The 18,107-nt window shown below is 40.2% G+C and overlaps 1 protein-coding gene across 5 annotated transcripts in view; it reads right to left on the bottom strand.

Annotated features, from left to right (window-relative positions):
• The window catches only part of AIG1 (androgen induced 1), a 123,066-nt gene that overhangs the window by 2,579 nt on the left and 102,380 nt on the right, over positions 1–18,107 (bottom strand). For 2 of the 5 annotated variants that reach the window (XM_051801619.1, XM_051801621.1), the window contains exons 4-5: positions 10,767–10,882; positions 1,116–1,279 (exon numbers count right to left, since the gene is read on the bottom strand). The exons of 1 other annotated variant lie outside the window; for it this stretch is intronic. In XM_051801619.1, the coding sequence (XP_051657579.1) occupies positions 1,116–1,279; positions 10,767–10,882 (280 nt within the window). The remainder of the gene's footprint in view (positions 1–1,115; positions 1,280–10,766; positions 10,883–18,107) is intronic. 2 more of the 5 variants (XR_007906934.1, XM_051801620.1) reach the window with 2 other exon arrangements.

The raw sequence follows: 18,107 nt of genomic DNA, 5'->3' as shown, positions 1-18,107 counted from the left end.
CTAGGGTGGTGGGCCACAAGAACGAGGGATTTTGCATACTTTGGAATAGTGCAGCAGATTTTCCAACATCTACTTATTCATGGACTTGCTAAAAACATGTGATTCTTTACCACATTATTATTCTTCATACAGGACTTAGGTCAAGTGAAATAATTCCTTGCAGCTGCCTTTTTTAGAAATATCTTTCCCAAATTAACTCACAGAAGTTAGATAAATGTGAATGTGACATCAAACTGTGGACTGAATACCAGTCTTGAAGACTGTAACCATTAGGATAGCTGGTTCTAAGGCAAATAGAAAAAGACACTTTACACCTGGGCACTAATATGAACAAATGGCAAGTAAAACTGCTTTGAGCTTCTGCCATTACATTCTACCTCGTACTGAAGGAGTTGCTAAATGAGATTTGTATGTGCAATCAACTCCCATGTGAATTTATTTCACTCTAGTTGTGATTTGTCAGAGCAGTGATTATGAATGCTGTTTGCTTATTTCAGGCAATTTGATAAATGAGAAACATATTTCCTAGATTAAAGGAACCTACTTTTAATCTTGTGTTTGTCTTATTTTCCCTTTTCCTTTCCTCTGCAATGGGTGGCCTAGGCAGGATGATGGAGAGTCTGCACAGTTAAGTTTACCCTGTACTAAGGTGATCTTTCATTCCTATTATTTTACTGACAAGAACATGTTCATTTTCTCTGAGTAAATTTATAAGTAGAAAACACCTTCTACCTGAAAATACCAAAAAAGTATATTTTTATTTCTAAGTCTAAGCTTGCCATTAACAGCATTCACACAGAATGATACTTTATTCTAGTTGCATTTAATGGGTTCATCGGCTAGTAAGTGGGTTGTAAGCCTCCCAGGTAATTGCCAAGAGCTCTTAAATTAGTTGTAAGTTATAAAAAAGAATACATATTCATAGCTCATCAGGCTTTTCAGCAGCCATTTTCTTAATCCGGCTGCTTTTAAGGGCAAGCCACTAAGATGTTTCAGTGGAACTTCTGTCATTCTCCTTTGTTTTAGCCAGCTTAAAACCTTCTAGACTTTCAGAGAAACATCCTCAAGTCCTGACCATGTACTTTATGAGACAATATTCCTAAAACAATACTCACATTTTTGTGTATCCCAGATGTAGTTGTTCAGGACCTCTCCCACCAAGTAGAATATATTAATAATTATGGTTACAGCTGTAAAAAAGATTATTTTGACACCTGGGCTGAGATGCTCAAGAAGCGGGTACACCCACACTCCTGTAACATGGTGAATCCAGCACACCCTGAAACAAAACAAAAGTAACAAGCACAGACTCTTACAACCCTGTTTTTTCAAACGTAGCTTGCCCTATAAGCTTAGCTACTGTAACCCAAATAGCAATTATTTGAAAGGCCTGCAAGTTGCAACTGAACTGGAGCATCTGGATGACATCCACCCAGAACAGACATCACAGATGATGAAACTATGACTGATTTCCCACATCCTTGCTGCTTTGCTTTAAATTTATTATGAGCAGTTGGCCAGTTTTTATTTCTGATGTAGGCAGGTATTTCCTTGCTGCATTTATATTTGCGAGGAAACCCCTGTTTTGAGCCAAAGCCGGAAACTGCAGCAGCCTCTGTTCCAGGCAGGTTCTTTATCCTAAGAACATTCAGGGTTCTACAAGCTCTCCTACACAGATCAACACTCCCTACTTTCGGCAGCAGCCTATTTTCATTTCACACACATTTATGTGTTTCTGATGCTTCTCCTCACTACACATGGCAAATGCATCAGTTTTTGGGGTTGCCAGAAATATGTGGTTCAGTTTCTCTTTGAGAGAATAATTTCTTTAGCAAATGTCTTTTGGATTGTTCCTCTTTCAGTTACCTGGTACCATTTAGAATCTAATAATTTTTCTCTAGGTAGGATAAACATTTTTTTTAAAAAACCAAACCAAAACCCACCTCAAAAGTGGTGCCCAGCTCCAGAATCAATTACTCCACAGTAAAGTATTGATGGGGGTTTGCAGGTGACACAGATTTTTAGCATTCAGCTACAGAGAAGATTGTTGGTACACTAATCCAATAGACACTGTCAGCTTTACTGCAGTGCAGCCTGAAGCAGCACTTGAGGTATGTGGTTTTGCTGTGTGTGACTGTAGTGAACACCTGTACCCTCTGATGTAGTAGCTTTTGTGTTGAGATCTGACATGGTGAGTGATGAAGTCAGAGGGAGCAGAGCGAGTCCATATGTTCCAGTAGGTGGAAGTTAAGAAAAGCAAATACTGGCAAACAACTGAGCAAACATCACAGAGGCTAACTGGGTAAAGTGCTCAGTGGAGACAGGCTGGGGCTCTGCTGGGCTCTCTTCAAGAATGTAAATCTCTTCCTTTCTGACCTGGAAATTTGAGAGAGAAGCTCGCAGTGAAGCACAGCTGGAGCACCTGCAATCCCCATTACAGAAGGGGATTTCCATGTCCATATGATTTGCTTCACTTGCTGGTATTTCTATCTGTTTAAGAAAGATTTTTGATCACTAGATCAGCAGTCGTAGGCTCCTAAAGGGCAGAGATACAGAAGTCCACTCAAAACTGAAATAAAATTCTGTCACAGAGAGAGTACAGAATCCCTGTTAAAGGATTCTCCATCACCCTTGAAATGTACATGCTTGTCATACCTTCCCTCCTCCTTGGAAAAGCTTTTATTACAGCCAAATCCTTAACAGCTAGACACTTCACATAGGAAATTACACGTGTCAGTAAATTAATCTGCACGATCTAAATGCAGATGAAAACCCCTTTCTCCAAATCAGTTCACATATGGAAAATTATCTCTGTACTTTACAGTTATTTTCCCCAATATTCTTCTGTGACAGAATTAACCTGACAAGATTAAGGTTATCTACGAAAAAATAAAGTGTTCCTGTGTAACTCATGGTAACAGGGGACACCATGTTCCATGATCAAAGAAAAAGATGAGACAGTTGGGTAGAGGGCAATGAGCTGTCCCCTACTATGAGGCTGGCTTAGCGAGGAAATGTCTATTATCACCTAACAGTTTTCAGTTTCACTGCTTTTGTTTTATGATCATTCTGTGAAAAACAAGCTCCAAAGACAAAGACTGAAAAAGAGCCGGTCTTGTTTTTCACTTATTTTCTCTGGTGTGATGAAACTGCCCAGTGCTATAAAGCACCTTTACAGAGAGACTTTTCAAAGGACCTTCTAAATTGCAGCTATATAGCCAACTTCACAAAACAAGTAGAAGTGGCATTTACTAGAATGCATTTATGCTCGAAAGAGGAAATCTTTTCTAAATCCAACCAATGAGTCACTGATGAGCTCCTGAATGTCAGCAATCTTTGGTTAGTTCAGAGTTTTTGAGTACAGCTCATGCCCTCTGCTCCCTGCTGCCCAGCACAGGAGCCCCTTCCCTGCGTGGTGACAATGCTCCTGAGCACAGTGTTGCTATTGTATGCCTGTCCCTGGTGCAGTCACACTGTAGGAACTCCTGCTTTGAGTACAAGAGGTACCGAGCATCACTTTGGAGACAATAGTCACAAAACCACCTGATCAGCCACCTGATCTTTCCTAAAATGAACTGCAACATGCTGCTCCCTACATTGGGATGGAGTAATATTATCTTCTCTCCACTGAGCAGTGACACACTGACTACTCCTGCATTGTCTATACTACAAATGGGAGCAGTAAAGGGACGACTGCTGCCATGGAAACCTCACCTGATGGCCTTTCTTAGTTCCTGCTAGAATACAAGCCATCTCAAGGCTGCACAATAAAGGGTTGATCAACCATTTGCCTAAAGCTTCCACACAAGATTGCTGATTACTAATGTTGATGAATGCCTTTAATGTTGCAGTTCTAGTAGTCATTATTCCTGTCCAACCTCATTATTAGTTAAACACAGGGAAGCATGCATTAAGATTTACTTAGGAGTGCAAATCTAGATCCATTTGAAGACCTTGTTATTGAACACATATAAAAAATGGACCGTTTAGATAAAAATAAACTGAGGAGCAAAAGTTTAAGTAAAAACTGGACTAGCTACTTTTGAGAAGATAAAATTAACTTGAACCTCCCTGTGATTTGGTACTGTAGCAGCCCATGTAGACATAACCATGTGTTTCCAAAGATGAACATGTTACAGGTCATCGAGCTCATTCAGACATTTGTTAGTAAAAGGAGAAGGAATGGAAATATTCACACATTGTATTCAAATTAAAATGCCTGTTAAAAAAAGTGGTGATTTTCAGAAATTTCCAACCAGTTGGTGTAGAAATCAGAAAAAGCTATTTGAAAATGCACAATATTGCTTCTTTTTAACAAATCTGTCAAAAAATCTGACTTTGTAGCTGGTTTTCACTTACTATACAGTGAGATGTTGTATATCTCTCCTATCAAAGCAATCAGGAGAAAATTAAAACTATGCAGAGAAGATACATATACATTTCTTCTCTGGCTATAGCTCTTTTGTTAATGAAGAAAACTACTCTACCTGTCACTTTAAGTAATGCAGCTGTTACAAGAGCATGTGTAAAACCTTAGTCCTGGTAGAATCAAGTTCACCGTGTGGATATAAAGGCAGATAACCATGACACCCCATAGATTTTGCAATAGGACACGTTGCAGAAAATGGTTGCCCCTTCATAATGGTTGCTCTCAGGCATCACAGCTCGTCAGCATTTTGTGGTCTGGACTATGAGAGAGTCTCCAACCATTTCCTGCCCAATTTGAGTCCTTCATCATAGTCCGCAGCCATCAACAATCAGTACTATGTGTTCTGGAAACAAGGACTATCAGGTAAGGGGCTGTGTAACTTTTCAAGAGCAATTGATGAGAGGACACAGAATAATAATGCATGACATAAAAAGTCTGAAGAGCTGCCAATTCTCTTCCTCGTAACAGAAGAATCCTCTCAACAGAACTCAGAGACAAGAAATTCAAATATGATAATGGAAATATCTCTCTGAATGATACCTGGAATGCTCTGGAATAATACCCCTGGAATGCTCTAGCCTGTCTTTCAGTGAGACATCACTGAAATAAAGACATTCAAACCAGTTTTGAAGTATACAAGTCTGGAAGTCTACTTAGTTCACTCCTTTTCTCTAGGCCACATCATGCAACTCTAGCAAGTCTCAGAAGTCTGGAAACTGTACAAGCAATAAGAACACGTACAGTTATGCCTAGAGTTCAAAGTGTATGAAGTATATAAACCACCAAGACTAAAGGATCCAAGCATCTACTTTTTGACATAAGTTTTGGAAGAAAACTTCCCTTGCAGGCTGGTTGTTTCATAATGGCCTGCTAAAATCTCCTGAAGTATCTGACATTAGCTATAGCTGGAGCATGGATACATGACTACTGTGATTTACTATGGCAGTTCCTTTCTGGTTACTTCTTGCAGCAGCAAATCCTTTTCCAGATTTTCAGTGCTCTTCATATTTCCAGTGACTGGCACAAAGGAAGGCTGAATCTTTGGACCCAGACAAATCCTAGACCAGTTCTCATTGTGGCTACTCTTTAGCAAACAACAGAATATGGGCATTTTCTACACCTTTATTCCATGATCTTTTCTAGCATAATTCTTTTCCTTCTCCACAAAAAGTGAGAACTTTACCCGGAGCTATTAAACTGTGGAATGCCTTCCAAAGGAGTTGATGGACTTACAGCAGCTGAGTCACTCAAAACTTGAACAAACAAATAATTTGTGGTTACAGAATATGACCAATCCTGCGCTTTCAAGGACCGGAGCACAATGACCCACACCAAATTTGTTCTGCTTTTGGTTTCTAATACTGATTGATGTGAGGCACATTTTCATAAACCCCCACAAAAACACAGGGTAGCTTGTTCTGCATTTAATCAGAATTCTTAAGATCTCAGCCACATTAAGATTCTGGGCTTCTTATAACAATGGCCAGCCAAGTCTAAATCACCTACGCCAGGAATGCACATAGCTTAGAAATTTTAAAGACTAAAAAATAAGTTCAATATACAGTCATCATTTAGGAAATAACAACAATCATCCCCTCTTCTTCCATTTTCTTAACGCCGAATTCTTCACCATTGATCTGAGTGGTGCTGAACAATACATGGTCATACAACTGTGCTACTGCTTTGGAGTGGCTTATGCAGTCAGAAGAAGACAAGCCCTGGAAAACTGCAGTTCAAATAATGTCACATGAGAAACATACTTGGCATGACATGGTGCTGGCATCCTCTGGGAAGAACAAAGCTTAGCAGAAATTTGTGTTTATGTACAGGTAGCTAGAATGACAGAAACTTAGCAGATTCACTGCAAAGTGTTGTCATCTCTGGAAGTCATCTATTTTGATAAATAATTTTTCATTTTAAATATAGTAATGGTTGCTATGCCTTCTTGAGGTATATTTTAAGGAGCTGCACAAATGAGAACATATTACCCATGCATGTCATCTGTGATTGTACTGTTGCTTTGACTGAAACATTTGAGGATGTGGAGGTGAAGCGGAGCCAGAAAGTAACAGTCCATAACGGCTATATCAGACCTAACAGGTCCATACAGCCTTTTCTCACGGAAGAAAGCATTTCTGTACTCCCACCCTCCTTCTGGGTCAGCTACAGAGGACACTTATCTTCTCCTGGCCTATTTCTGTTGCTTTTGTTTCTTCCTACTCTTTCCTGTTCTGGGCAGCTCTGGCTCCAACTCTTTTCTCCTCCTCTGCATTGTCTCATCTATCACCCACCTCTACATCAGCCTTCCACTCTCATTTCAAAGTCTGTCTCTCTCTCCCTCTCCCAGCATTCCCCACTTACTTGCATGATCTCAACTGTGAGCTGCACATTTCCTTACTCATTTCTTGTTTAACCCATAATTCTAGTTCATCGCTTTTACTTGGCCCCAGGACTTTTTATTGTTTTTTTCCTCTAATCATTGATTCTCTAATCTCTATTGAACTTCTGTTCTCAGTGCTCACTTCCAAAAGCATGCATGACCCTCTCTCTACATGCAGACCTTAGCAGAGCCATGTTGTGTCTCTCCTGCACCATCAGCACCAGCAACCTCAAAAACCCTCTGGTTTCTCAATCATGCTCTTCTTTTATCGATATGACTGTCAATTCTCACCAGTTTCACTCTCTAACTCTCCACCCCTCTCTTCTGAATGTCAAGGTTTGTCCTAACAGTCTGCACCAACAGCTGCTCTTTTTGATCTTCCTCTCCCTTCTATGGAGAATTGCTAGTGGAAATCCTGCAGCAAGGCTAACAGAATCAATCTCAAATTCACTCCAAATCCTCAGCATACATTCCTTTCTTAAATTTGTTCAAGAAGAACTCAGCAAATTACCTCATCTAAATCTTCTCCCTCAGCAAATCTACAGAACCCTCTTGAAGTCACTTCAAGAGAAACTTTATATTCAGATGAAAGTTTATAAATAGATTTATCAAAGAATGAAAGAATTAATCAAGTCCAAGCTTGGTACATGTGGAGGCAGATCCTAGTGGATTTGAGTTAGCAACAAGAGAGCAGAACAAGTCTTTTGCTCCCAAACATATAGCTCAGCACAACTAGAGGATCTTAGGGTCTGTTCTTTTGACATCCTAAAGTGCTCAAAAGCAGAGGGAAAAACATCTTAAATAAACGTATTTGTCTCAGTTTATTTTAGGGACATATTAGGCTCTGATATTAGTTACCATGAGGTCATTCTTGTTACAAGGAGCAATACATTTCTGGCTCTTTTCTGTTCCTTGACAACCACTCCATACATCCATTGGCAGTATTTTCTGGTAGTATTGGCAAGCGCTTCGGTTTTCTTAGCACTGTCTAGATTTAACAATTCAATACAAGCTGTGACTTTTTCAAGCCATGCTAAATAAAGCCAATAGGCCTTTCCTATCTTGTCCCATGGCCTTGATCCTGAAAGTCCATGTATGGTCTGCAACAGGCAATGCATGTCTGCGAATGCATGGCCTGAGCACAACTCCCTAAGAGCATGGGAGAGCTCCCTCTCACAGAGAGTGCATGAGCTAAGTGTGCCTACTCAAATACTCTCTGACTGCAAAAAATTAGAAAGAAAAACAGGAAAATGTTTTACTCTTCAAGAAAGGATGTTTCTCGGATAACAAGTCTCTGAATCATGCTCAGGAGATGCTAAGTTATTTAGCTATGTTCTTCCAGTTTCGGTGTTACTATTCAGAATTGTTTGCCTGTTTTGTCATTTACCAAATAAATATATAAAAGTTTGCTATTCCACCGCCTTTTTCATACGAGAAAGGTTCAGTCACATATGAGATAACAAGCTCTGCTCTACTTGGAGTTGAAAAAACTGCATTCACAGAATCAATCCAAAACAATATCCTGCTGTATGTTCCTTTACAGGACAAAATGCAACACGATACATAAAACGCAGCATGGTAAGAAGGTTTCAGCTGAGGTGGAAAGAGAGTTCAAAACTCAAGAGCAAAACATAGAGGATATCTGATTAGCAACTGTCTTTTGCTGAGAGCTGCAGTGAAAACACTTCTGCTGAGGGAAAAAATGACATAGGGAAAAAGACAAATTCTCAAGTGGCAGATCCCTAACTTCTAGTTAAAACAACATAAACCGAGAATTAAGCCCCAGCAGAGGACCCATGGACAACCATAGGTACAAAGGAAGGAAGTTTTACCAGGCTGTATGTAACTATGTCATTTGCAGGTGTAGTCTTATTGTAATACCCTTGTGCTAACCTTGAGGGTTCTGCCAACACGGGAAGTAAATCTGAATTAAGCAATTCCAAGCCCTCTGAGTGATTAAGGTCTCTACTTCAATCTGGTCACTTGGCAGCAGAAAGACAGTGAACCACAGCTGTGAAAGGTAGGCATACCCTGAGTGAGAAGGATAAAAACCCCCTTACTCTTCATACTTTCTGGTAGATTTTTCCGACCTGTGAATGTGATATAACATATTCATATAATCAAGCCAAGGCTTGGTTTGCAGATAGAAGATAGAGTCTTCTGCACCTGCAGGCTGAATTCACACAGAACTTGCAAATGATGGCACAGCGTAGCTTGTGTCTGCCTCCACTCTCCCCCAAATACCTCCTTTCTTAACAGTCGAAGGAGAAATGGGATGTAAGTGAAGAATTTAGCAGGATAACCTTTAGGCTGAATAAGCAATTGTCTCAGGCCATTTATAGAGAAATCACAACTTGGAAAAAGATGAATTACTTGAAAGTAGCCCTACCTATTTTTAAAATAATACTTGTGTAAGCAAAACCAATAAACAGCAAAAGCAAAGGATCATAGACTGTGATTGGGTATCTGCATAGTAGTTTATTTCTGAACGCAGAATCATCTTCTCCTGCTTTACTAGTCCTACAATTTCCTTTTACCTTGTACTTGTAGCTGCAGGATGCAGATGCACTGTAGTAGGCAGAATCAAGCTATATGAGTACCACACTGATACTGTAACAGATTCTGAAAAGATTTTAAGACACCTCTGGGTTTATTTCACTTGTAGAACTGGATTGTTTCAATTTTATATTCTTACTAAATACTATTTCATGTGTCTATTTAGATGATTTTGAGAAAACAGGAGTTGCCATAGGAGGTCAGATCACAGGTACAGTAACTCTGCCAACCTGTCTCCAGGCACCATCAGAGGAAGGTCAAGAAATATCACAGCTAAACATTACTATATATGGGTTAAAAACGTAATAACTTTTTCCTGCAGGAATAATAATGTGCCTTTTTGCATGAGGCTGCCCTTATCTTCCAATTACAAATATTATTCTTTTTTAAGAAGGGTATGTACGTTTGTAAAAGCAAATGGCAGAATGTGACTGTTGTCCTGAGACACAACATCCCACTTCAGCTGGATTATTAGCATTTTATGATCACTCAGTGTGCACGGATGTCTATGAATAATGATCTCTCTCTCTCTCTGGACTGAAGGGACAAAGTGCATAGTTGAAGCAATATGATAGTACTGCCTTGAGCCCATGTTCCTCTCACGTTAGTTTTATCTCACTTGATTGGTGGAAATTTTGGAAAATATCTTCTTAGCTGAGAGGGCTGTTATGAGGTGAGAAGAAAGAACATGAGAAGTAAACGGGGGTCATGAATATTTGCAGAAAGGATAAAGGATGGATCATATCAAAGGAGCAATGTAAATAAAACAAAGGTTTAGTGAAAAATAAAACGCTAGGATCACCAAAGTATATTAACTCTGTCATGCAAGACAGATGCTTGATTAGAAAGTGCCAAAAGACTTAATTTAATGTTGTATAAGAAAGATAATTTCTGTTTTAGTTTAATTTTTCACAAATATTTTCTTTTCTTAAAACAAATTTTAGAGTGTTTGGATTACTGACTTATTCTGTAATCAATTTTACAGAAAGAATTTATGAACTAGTAAAGAAAAAAGAGTGTTCTATCTTTTCTGTTGATGCTTAAATACTGATGCAGGAAATCATTTGCCTATTCTCAATTTTATGTGATAGAACAAAAACCCTAAGCAATAAAACTAAGGTCCAAGAAAAACATTTAGCCTGAAAAAAGGTTGAAAAATGTACCCTTGGAAAGACCACTGCTTACATGGGATTGTTCAACAAATTCCTGTTGTGTGAGGTTTGGCATATACTTTCTAAAAATATAAGCATCTGGGGAAACCAGACAAAGCCCAGGTCTTGGACCAAACGAGGCATGCAGCGTGAATCTGTTAGTGATTATATCCATAATGAAATATGTGCCCAAATTTAGCAGTACAAAACCCCCAATACAATGTGAAAACACAGCATGTACAGCCCTTACCATAAAATATAGCCAACAGCGAAGGTGCACACTGCAGCCAGTCCACAGCTCCTGCTGGGATACTGATGATGTGTTGTTCTCATCTCGATTAATACAAAGGGCAAAACTGTTGTGTGCTGGAAAAAAACCAAAACATTGGGGGAAAACAGGTGATACAAATGGTTCTCACTGTATTTTCATTTCAATTCTATAATAAGAAACTTAATCACAGAAGTCTGAAGACAATTCTTTATGGTTAGAAGGACAAGGTAAAATGACTCTTATAAAGCTGATCAATAACCCAAACAATATCATCTCTAAAATATCCAATTGTTCGAGAGAGCAGAGGAAAACTGAGTAAGCAGAATGTGCTTTTCCTTTTGTCCGGGAATCCAAGAACAGATAGTGAGTGAAAAAGGGATGCGGCACAAGGGGACATGGGTCCCAATCCCACTCTGGTCTTACAGTTATCTGTGATCTTTGCCATGTCACTTCAGTTATTTTGACCACTGAAGTTAGGAGACAATGCATCTGATTTCCAGATACTAAATACAAACAATGCCAAATGAATGAATATAAATGGAGGTGTTTAATGCTTCTGAGAATTAGGTTTAAGTGCATCTCAATCTGGGGACTTGAAAACAGGTGATGTATTTTCAAGTGATAGCCTCAGGACCTCTGTTCCTCCATCTGCAAGACAGGACCAATTATCTTCAGAAAGGTGTTGTGAATTTTAATTTGGTACTTGTTGTGCAAAATAATTTAGATTCCCAAATGAAACATATGAAAGCCAAAACCATAAAAACCATTTTCAGCCGCTTGTCTTTATTTAGCTGTGAAACTACTTATTTTGTCATTTTCCCATACACATTTCCTACACTGCCCCTTCTGAGAAGGCCTGTTCATCCAATTAATGTCAGCAGCATGAAAAACTGCATCCAGCCTGCCCCCAACACTCCATGTCTACATTTCAGAGTGCTGGCAGGCATGAAAATATACATAAGTGAAGAACAAATGTGCCAAGAAATAAGCCCCATCATTCCTGAATATACAGCTCACGTAGGACCAGCATTGTTGGTAATTCCAGAAACACAGCCTGCCTTGCCACCATGGGGCCAAGTTATTGCTGGTGTCTCAAGGGAATTACTTCTGCTGAGAGCTTGGCTCTGGGGCTTGGTATGACTGTGACTGTGAACTGTCCTGCTCAGGCCACAGAAAGGTCTGCAGGTATAAGGATTGCAAGGGTAGACTAGGTCCTAAACCAGGTTCAATCCTTCCCTCAGTACTTGATCATCAACTGAAAAAGAAAGTTATGGCATACACTGGCCACATTCTGCCATCAGATGCACACATGAAGTTCTGTGGGAAGCTGGAGGGGCAGATTGGTAAATCTGTAATAACTACAATGTAAACCCACACTAACTTTCACCAATGTGAAGACAGGACAGGCACGGAGTAGAAATACCCTTGCATGGATAACAGGTTCAAATGAGAGGAAACAGAATGGAGTCTGAGCCTTTAACAACTGCAGAGAACAATTGTTTGAATGGGAAATTATAAGATAATGGAAATGCTCTCGCTGAGAGATACAAAATAATTTGAATTGGATAACTGCTCTGATTTTTGAGGCATTAGTAATTAATGAGTAGCATTTGGAGAATGCCAGGTGGATAATACAGCAGTTAGGGGAGCTTTCAATTTCATCTTTTAACAACTTGTTCCACCCCCATCCCTATAAACAGCATGAATCAGCATCAAGGGAATGTAAAGATGTTTTATATGTGGTCTGCTATAAAGGTGGCCACTATTACATGAGAGGTCTATAAACTGGGGAGGACCTTCAGAGTCTGTTAACAGGGACTAACAGCAAAGCAAGCTTGGGAGATGCACCTGTCTTGCATCTGTATGGAAAAGGTCCCCAGGCAGAGATCAGTACCTCACTCTGCAGAGCCCCAAAGCAGGGCAGATGGAGGCCGTGCAGATGCCTCCTGCCCTGCATCCATAACTTCTTCAAGGAAAAAGCCAAAGGACAACAAAGACTATTATCTCCAAATCTCACCCTTGATAATCCTTGTGTGATCCAGTCACTTAGTTTTAATTCTTCACTATATGGATGATGGTTACAGACCTCGTGAACTCCATTTCTCAACAGAAATGTTTACCACTTTAGATACTGCTTGCTGATGAGTTCTTCATTGATGATAACAACTCAACAGCTTGCCAATTAAAAAGTAGTTAAAATAATTTTAGCAATCAACCCTCGATCTAGAATAGTCTTCTCCTTTCTCTCTTCCCAGTTTCTGTGGTTGTATAATAAAATAGGTTATTATTTTCCTAAATTCTGACTTCTGTTCTTTTCTAGAGGTAAGGGATGGAGGAAAAGAGGATAATGAACTGTATCAGTAGAGACTTTGTACACAAAATCCTGTTAAAAGTACAGTGCAATTAAAAGAGTAAGGAGAAAATCACAGATGTGTCTTTAATCTCAGTTTGTTAGAGCGAATGTCGATGCTATGTGCAAACACTGCAGCTTTACAAATACAGAGTATGAACCTTGGTTTAAAATGTTCTAGGGAAAGTGTCACTCTAAAAAGCAGTTTCAGATCCTTTACCAAATTACAAACAAGATAAAATTTCCCTTTTCTACATTTCAGTCCCTCTGAAAACCCTGATTTAAAAACCATGAAAATTTGTAGGCGGGGATACCTTCTGTCCAACAGTGCCAATTAAAACTCTAGACTGATGCACAGTGAAGAGGAGCAGGGGTGAAATGTGCTTGCAGTGGAATCCATCAGAGGTGGGAAAGCTGCGAGAGGCCTAAAATTTCAAATCCTCCAATACTAATAGCATTACTAATCAATGCTCTATTGATAAGACACCTTTATTATGGGCTAAGTATTTACAAGCAAAGTTGCATTTTTACCTGGATATCTTACTCTGCTCCCACTGAGATCAGCTGCTCCCATGAGACACTTTTGCCTGTATGACTGTGCTGACACTAACTCAGTTGGCTACAGCCTGGTGCTAATAACACCGAGGTTGTGGGCTTGACCTCTGTATGGTCTGTTCATTTAAGAGCTCGACTTGATGATCCTTGTGGGTCCCTTCCAACTCGACAGTATTCTGTGAAATCTGCATGCTGAGCAATGCTGTGGCCACATCAGGGAGCACCATCTCCACTCCTGGCAAAGCAACACTTGCTGCACATGTTCCCTGTGGTGACCACAGGCTCGGGACAGGCCCCAGCCCTGCCCAGGCAGCAGCAAAATGAGCTAATGAACCCTGTGGCTGGCTGCCTGCCAATGTGCCCTCCCAGCCACAAATTCTTTTTTTCCTCTGGAGTGCCAAGTGATCCTCAGACCCGTTTCTAACCCCTCTGTGAAGGATCCATCTGCCAAGACCACCTTGTGAGTTGAAGTGTGGCCATAATGTGACCCATTACGTGACCACAGCATTGCTCTGCTCAGACCCTGTCTCTGCCTACCCCTGCTGACAGAAAGGCAGCTTCGACAGATCGTTTTTCTAGGAAGTGCTGGTCGTGGCAGAACAGAAAGCTGCAATTTCCTTTCCATTCTGTGACCACCATATAGCACTGCTTCCCAAGGATCCATCACCTACAAATGGCGAAGAAATCCATTCTTGCCAAATCTTCAACTGCTGGTAACAATGCATGAAAACAGAGAGAAACCAGCACAATGCACAGAGCCTGGGTGAAATGTGCAGGAAGGGTACTGTATGGAGAATCTGACCCACAAGACACTCCGGAGACTGACTCCAAAGAAGCAACCTCTGAGTGAAGCTGAATTACCACACACTGTAAAAAAAAACCCCACCACCCTGAGATCCGCAGGTGAATTAATTCCTAGAGCCATTGTCACTGCTTCTGGAGAGAAACTCTGCTCCTTAATAACTCTTTAAAAGATATTACTAAAATATGTTCCATCTTCTACACGGTATATATGCGTCTAATGACATTTGAGACCAGAAAATCACATTATACATAATGCAAGACATCTGTACTGGTGGCTTGGTAAGTTGAGCTTTGATGGAGGACTGTGCTTTCCCATTTTAGGTGTGTTCTGCAACAGTTAGTTGGAAAAAAAGATTTTATGCAGATTAGGTACATTAACAATGAGTTCTATAATAGTCTTAAGGCAATTAAGTGCTCATTCTTGAAAGCCTGATTATATATTTTATCTTCCAAACAGTAAGTGCTGCTTTTTTTAACACTGGTTTCAACAGTACCTTGCTTGGCCTTTTCTCCCTCTCTTAACTGTGTTTTAAATGGAAAGTTAAAGGTTTTCAAAATGTGCTAAACTGACAGCTTTATGTATTGGCATCTTCTGTCCTTAGCACAAACAGGTAGTGCTGTCTTCCCAAGTCACCCTCCTGATCTGCAATGACTGTCCAGAACTACACTTACGACAAGGAGTTCAGTCCATAAAGGCATCTTAGATGCCCAGTCATGCAGAAGTTCTGCAGGGATGGTTAAACTGTTCGGGGATCACATAACTTGTGATTATAATTTATTTCAACCAACAGCAGACTGTGACTCATTACTCAATTTGATCAGGTTAAAAAACTACAGGGTATAGGACATTTTAGTTCAATCGAAATACTGCGGACCTCTGAGGCCTTCAGCATGACATTCAGTCCATGTTCTTAAGAGCCAGCAAAAGCCCAGTGATAAAAAAGGAGGCCTTGCAGTTTTGATGTCCACCAACATTTTAACTGACAGACTGAGAGCCTCCTGGGAGAGCTGGTGCACCCTGCAACAAAGAGATTGCAGATTGGTCTTCATCCACAGAACTTGTGCAACCCAGGACCTGAAGGGCTACATCTGCCACCCAACACTGCATCCACGTCAAAGCCTCTGCCCTGGCAAGGGCAGTTGCTTCAACATCTGCTGGGAAACTCCCCTGCAGCACACTGCCACTGTGCCTGAGACTTACACTGGTACGAATTTGATAGAGGTCTCTTTCTTTGCACTCTGCTGTGCAAACCGCTATGTCTGCTGGCTACCTCTGCTTTCTGCCTTTTTAAATTCCTCTATAAAACTGAGTTTTCATCAGTAGGATGTTACCCTTACCTTTTTCTTCTGAACTCATAACAAGATTATGTCTTGTTAAACAGCTGCTCCATGTCAGAATGAATGAAAGTGCCTGCACCTCCTTTTTCCCTCTTAGGCGTTTAGGCTGCACCTTGACTTTAAAGCTGTTACAGAAACGACCAGCAAACTGACCTATGCCCATTCCCCTAATTTTAAAACAATTACTGGTATGTTCACCTCAGAAACCAATACTAATAGGCCTAAAAATCCCTGCCGTTGTAGTCAGTGCCTTTTGTAGAGTAATAGCATTAATAAAGCTCCATTTTCCGTGTGCTCCTAGCAGAGTAACGTGGAGAACCTAATCAGAAACTAGTAAAACAGAGATACAATTATGATCTACTCCTTGAGAAACTTCTGAAAAGTGAACAGCTGGCAAGAAAGTATTTATGTGTTATCTGAAGGATGATACCTTCTACCAAGGCAGCCTAATAAACAAAGAGAGCAGGAGGATATCAGAGCTGGGTGCATAATAAACTGGAATCCTTGAGTGAGTCTGAGCCCTTGTGAGACTGAAAGCGCTGGTAGCACTTTTCCTCTTACAAATGAGAAATTATGACTATTAAATGAGACATGTTGATGCACAGGATGTACTCCAAGGCAGCCACAGGCAGCTCACTAACTGTTATGGTAGGTTGGAGGGAGGAAGAAGTATTGTATGATATAAACAAAGACCAATACCCTGTAATGCCACAAAACACAATCAGCCAAAGATAACCATTTTCAATCAATATAAGAGCATAGAGTTCTTTGAAAAGAAAATTAACATTTCCTCTTTAATGTTACCCCCTCTTTTCCTCTTTTCTGTAGATAAACACAGTAGATATGGCATTCCTGACTTTAGAGGATGTGTATGACTTTATCCATGCATATCTGAGGTTGGCAGCTTTGTTCTCGTTTTTTTCTGACACATGCAGTATGTACTATATATTGAAATAGCAGTGACAGCCTGATCTCACCCCTATGTCTGTATTAGTGTCAGGAGGTTATATATAGGTGTTTATCTACAGAATTTCCACAGTGCCAATCACTAAAGCACTTCAGCACCTCTAAAGTGTTACTAAACATACCCTCACAGCAGCCCTGATCTGTAGGAACAGGATATCCTATCCTCACTCAAGGTCACACAGGGTAGCTATGGAGGAATGGAGAACCACATCATATTCCTCAGATCCACTCCTGGGTGTCAGCCTAAGATGAGCAAGCATATATAGAGAAATAACAGAAACTTGGTATGAAAGCCAATCTACACCTTCAAGTTTATAGCTCTGAGACATCTTGGACCTTTCAGCATCTATCAGTTGCTACCTTGATTGACTCTGTCCTGGTTCCCCTCTGTTTTTGGAGGCTTCTTCAATTGCCTCCTTCTGAGCTCTCTTGTCTCTCATCTCAGCTCCTGCTGCTCCAAGCTGCTTCACTGCAGTTCCTATCCTTAATACCTTAACCTGACATACAAAATCTTGGCCACTCAGACTTGAAACAAGGTGATGGTAGGGACCAGACACAGAGCATACAGTATAGCAAAACTGTGCAAAACCAGTGCCATGTTGCCAAATGGAACGGTATTGCTACATGATTATTTTCTTTAATTCTGTATAATTAATTCAATGTAACTACTTTTAGTGCTTGTCATGTATGCAGATATCATTAAACACATGCCAAGTGCAGTGTCATACAAGTCACCTCTCTCCTTTTGCTGGGATCCCTTAGCTAGGTTTTCCATCTGTTCTGTGCTGTGCCCAAACTCCTCAGTCAGCTCCTGCCAGCAGGCACTGCTTGACCCTTTGGAGACTTTCAAAAGACAATCATCAAAGCCCAGGTTCTGTGCACTCAGCCAGAGCTGAGAAAACCCTGCAAACCCTAATTTACTTTCAACCTCGAGTCTATTTTTGCCATGGAATCCTGAGAAAAAACATGCTACTAACAGTGTGGAAATGCACACACATAAATCCTGTGCAAGGAGCACTCAATAATCACAGCATTATGCAAAGTAACCCAAATTCCCAAATCTTCATTCACGAAGTTTAGCCATGAATGCAAAGTAATTTTTATACATATTTTGTTCATCTTATTTGCCAGTTAAACCACCTGCCCTAGGATTTCTCAAAGTATTATCTGCAAAAAGGTTTATCTAGGCAAAGAAATATATTCTTGTGCCTTAAAATTATCCTTAAAATCAATGTTTATACACACACACACACACACACACTTTTACAAGTATTACAAAGATTTAATTTGCATGAATGAATGTTTGA

This window comes from Manacus candei, unplaced genomic scaffold (genome assembly GCF_025592945.1).
Source record: "Manacus candei isolate 608988 ecotype Guabito, Panama unplaced genomic scaffold, ASM2559294v1 h1tg000052l, whole genome shotgun sequence".
Classification (NCBI taxonomy): domain Eukaryota; kingdom Metazoa; phylum Chordata; class Aves; order Passeriformes; family Pipridae; genus Manacus; species Manacus candei.
This window is presented reverse-complemented; position numbering and strand designations above follow the sequence as displayed.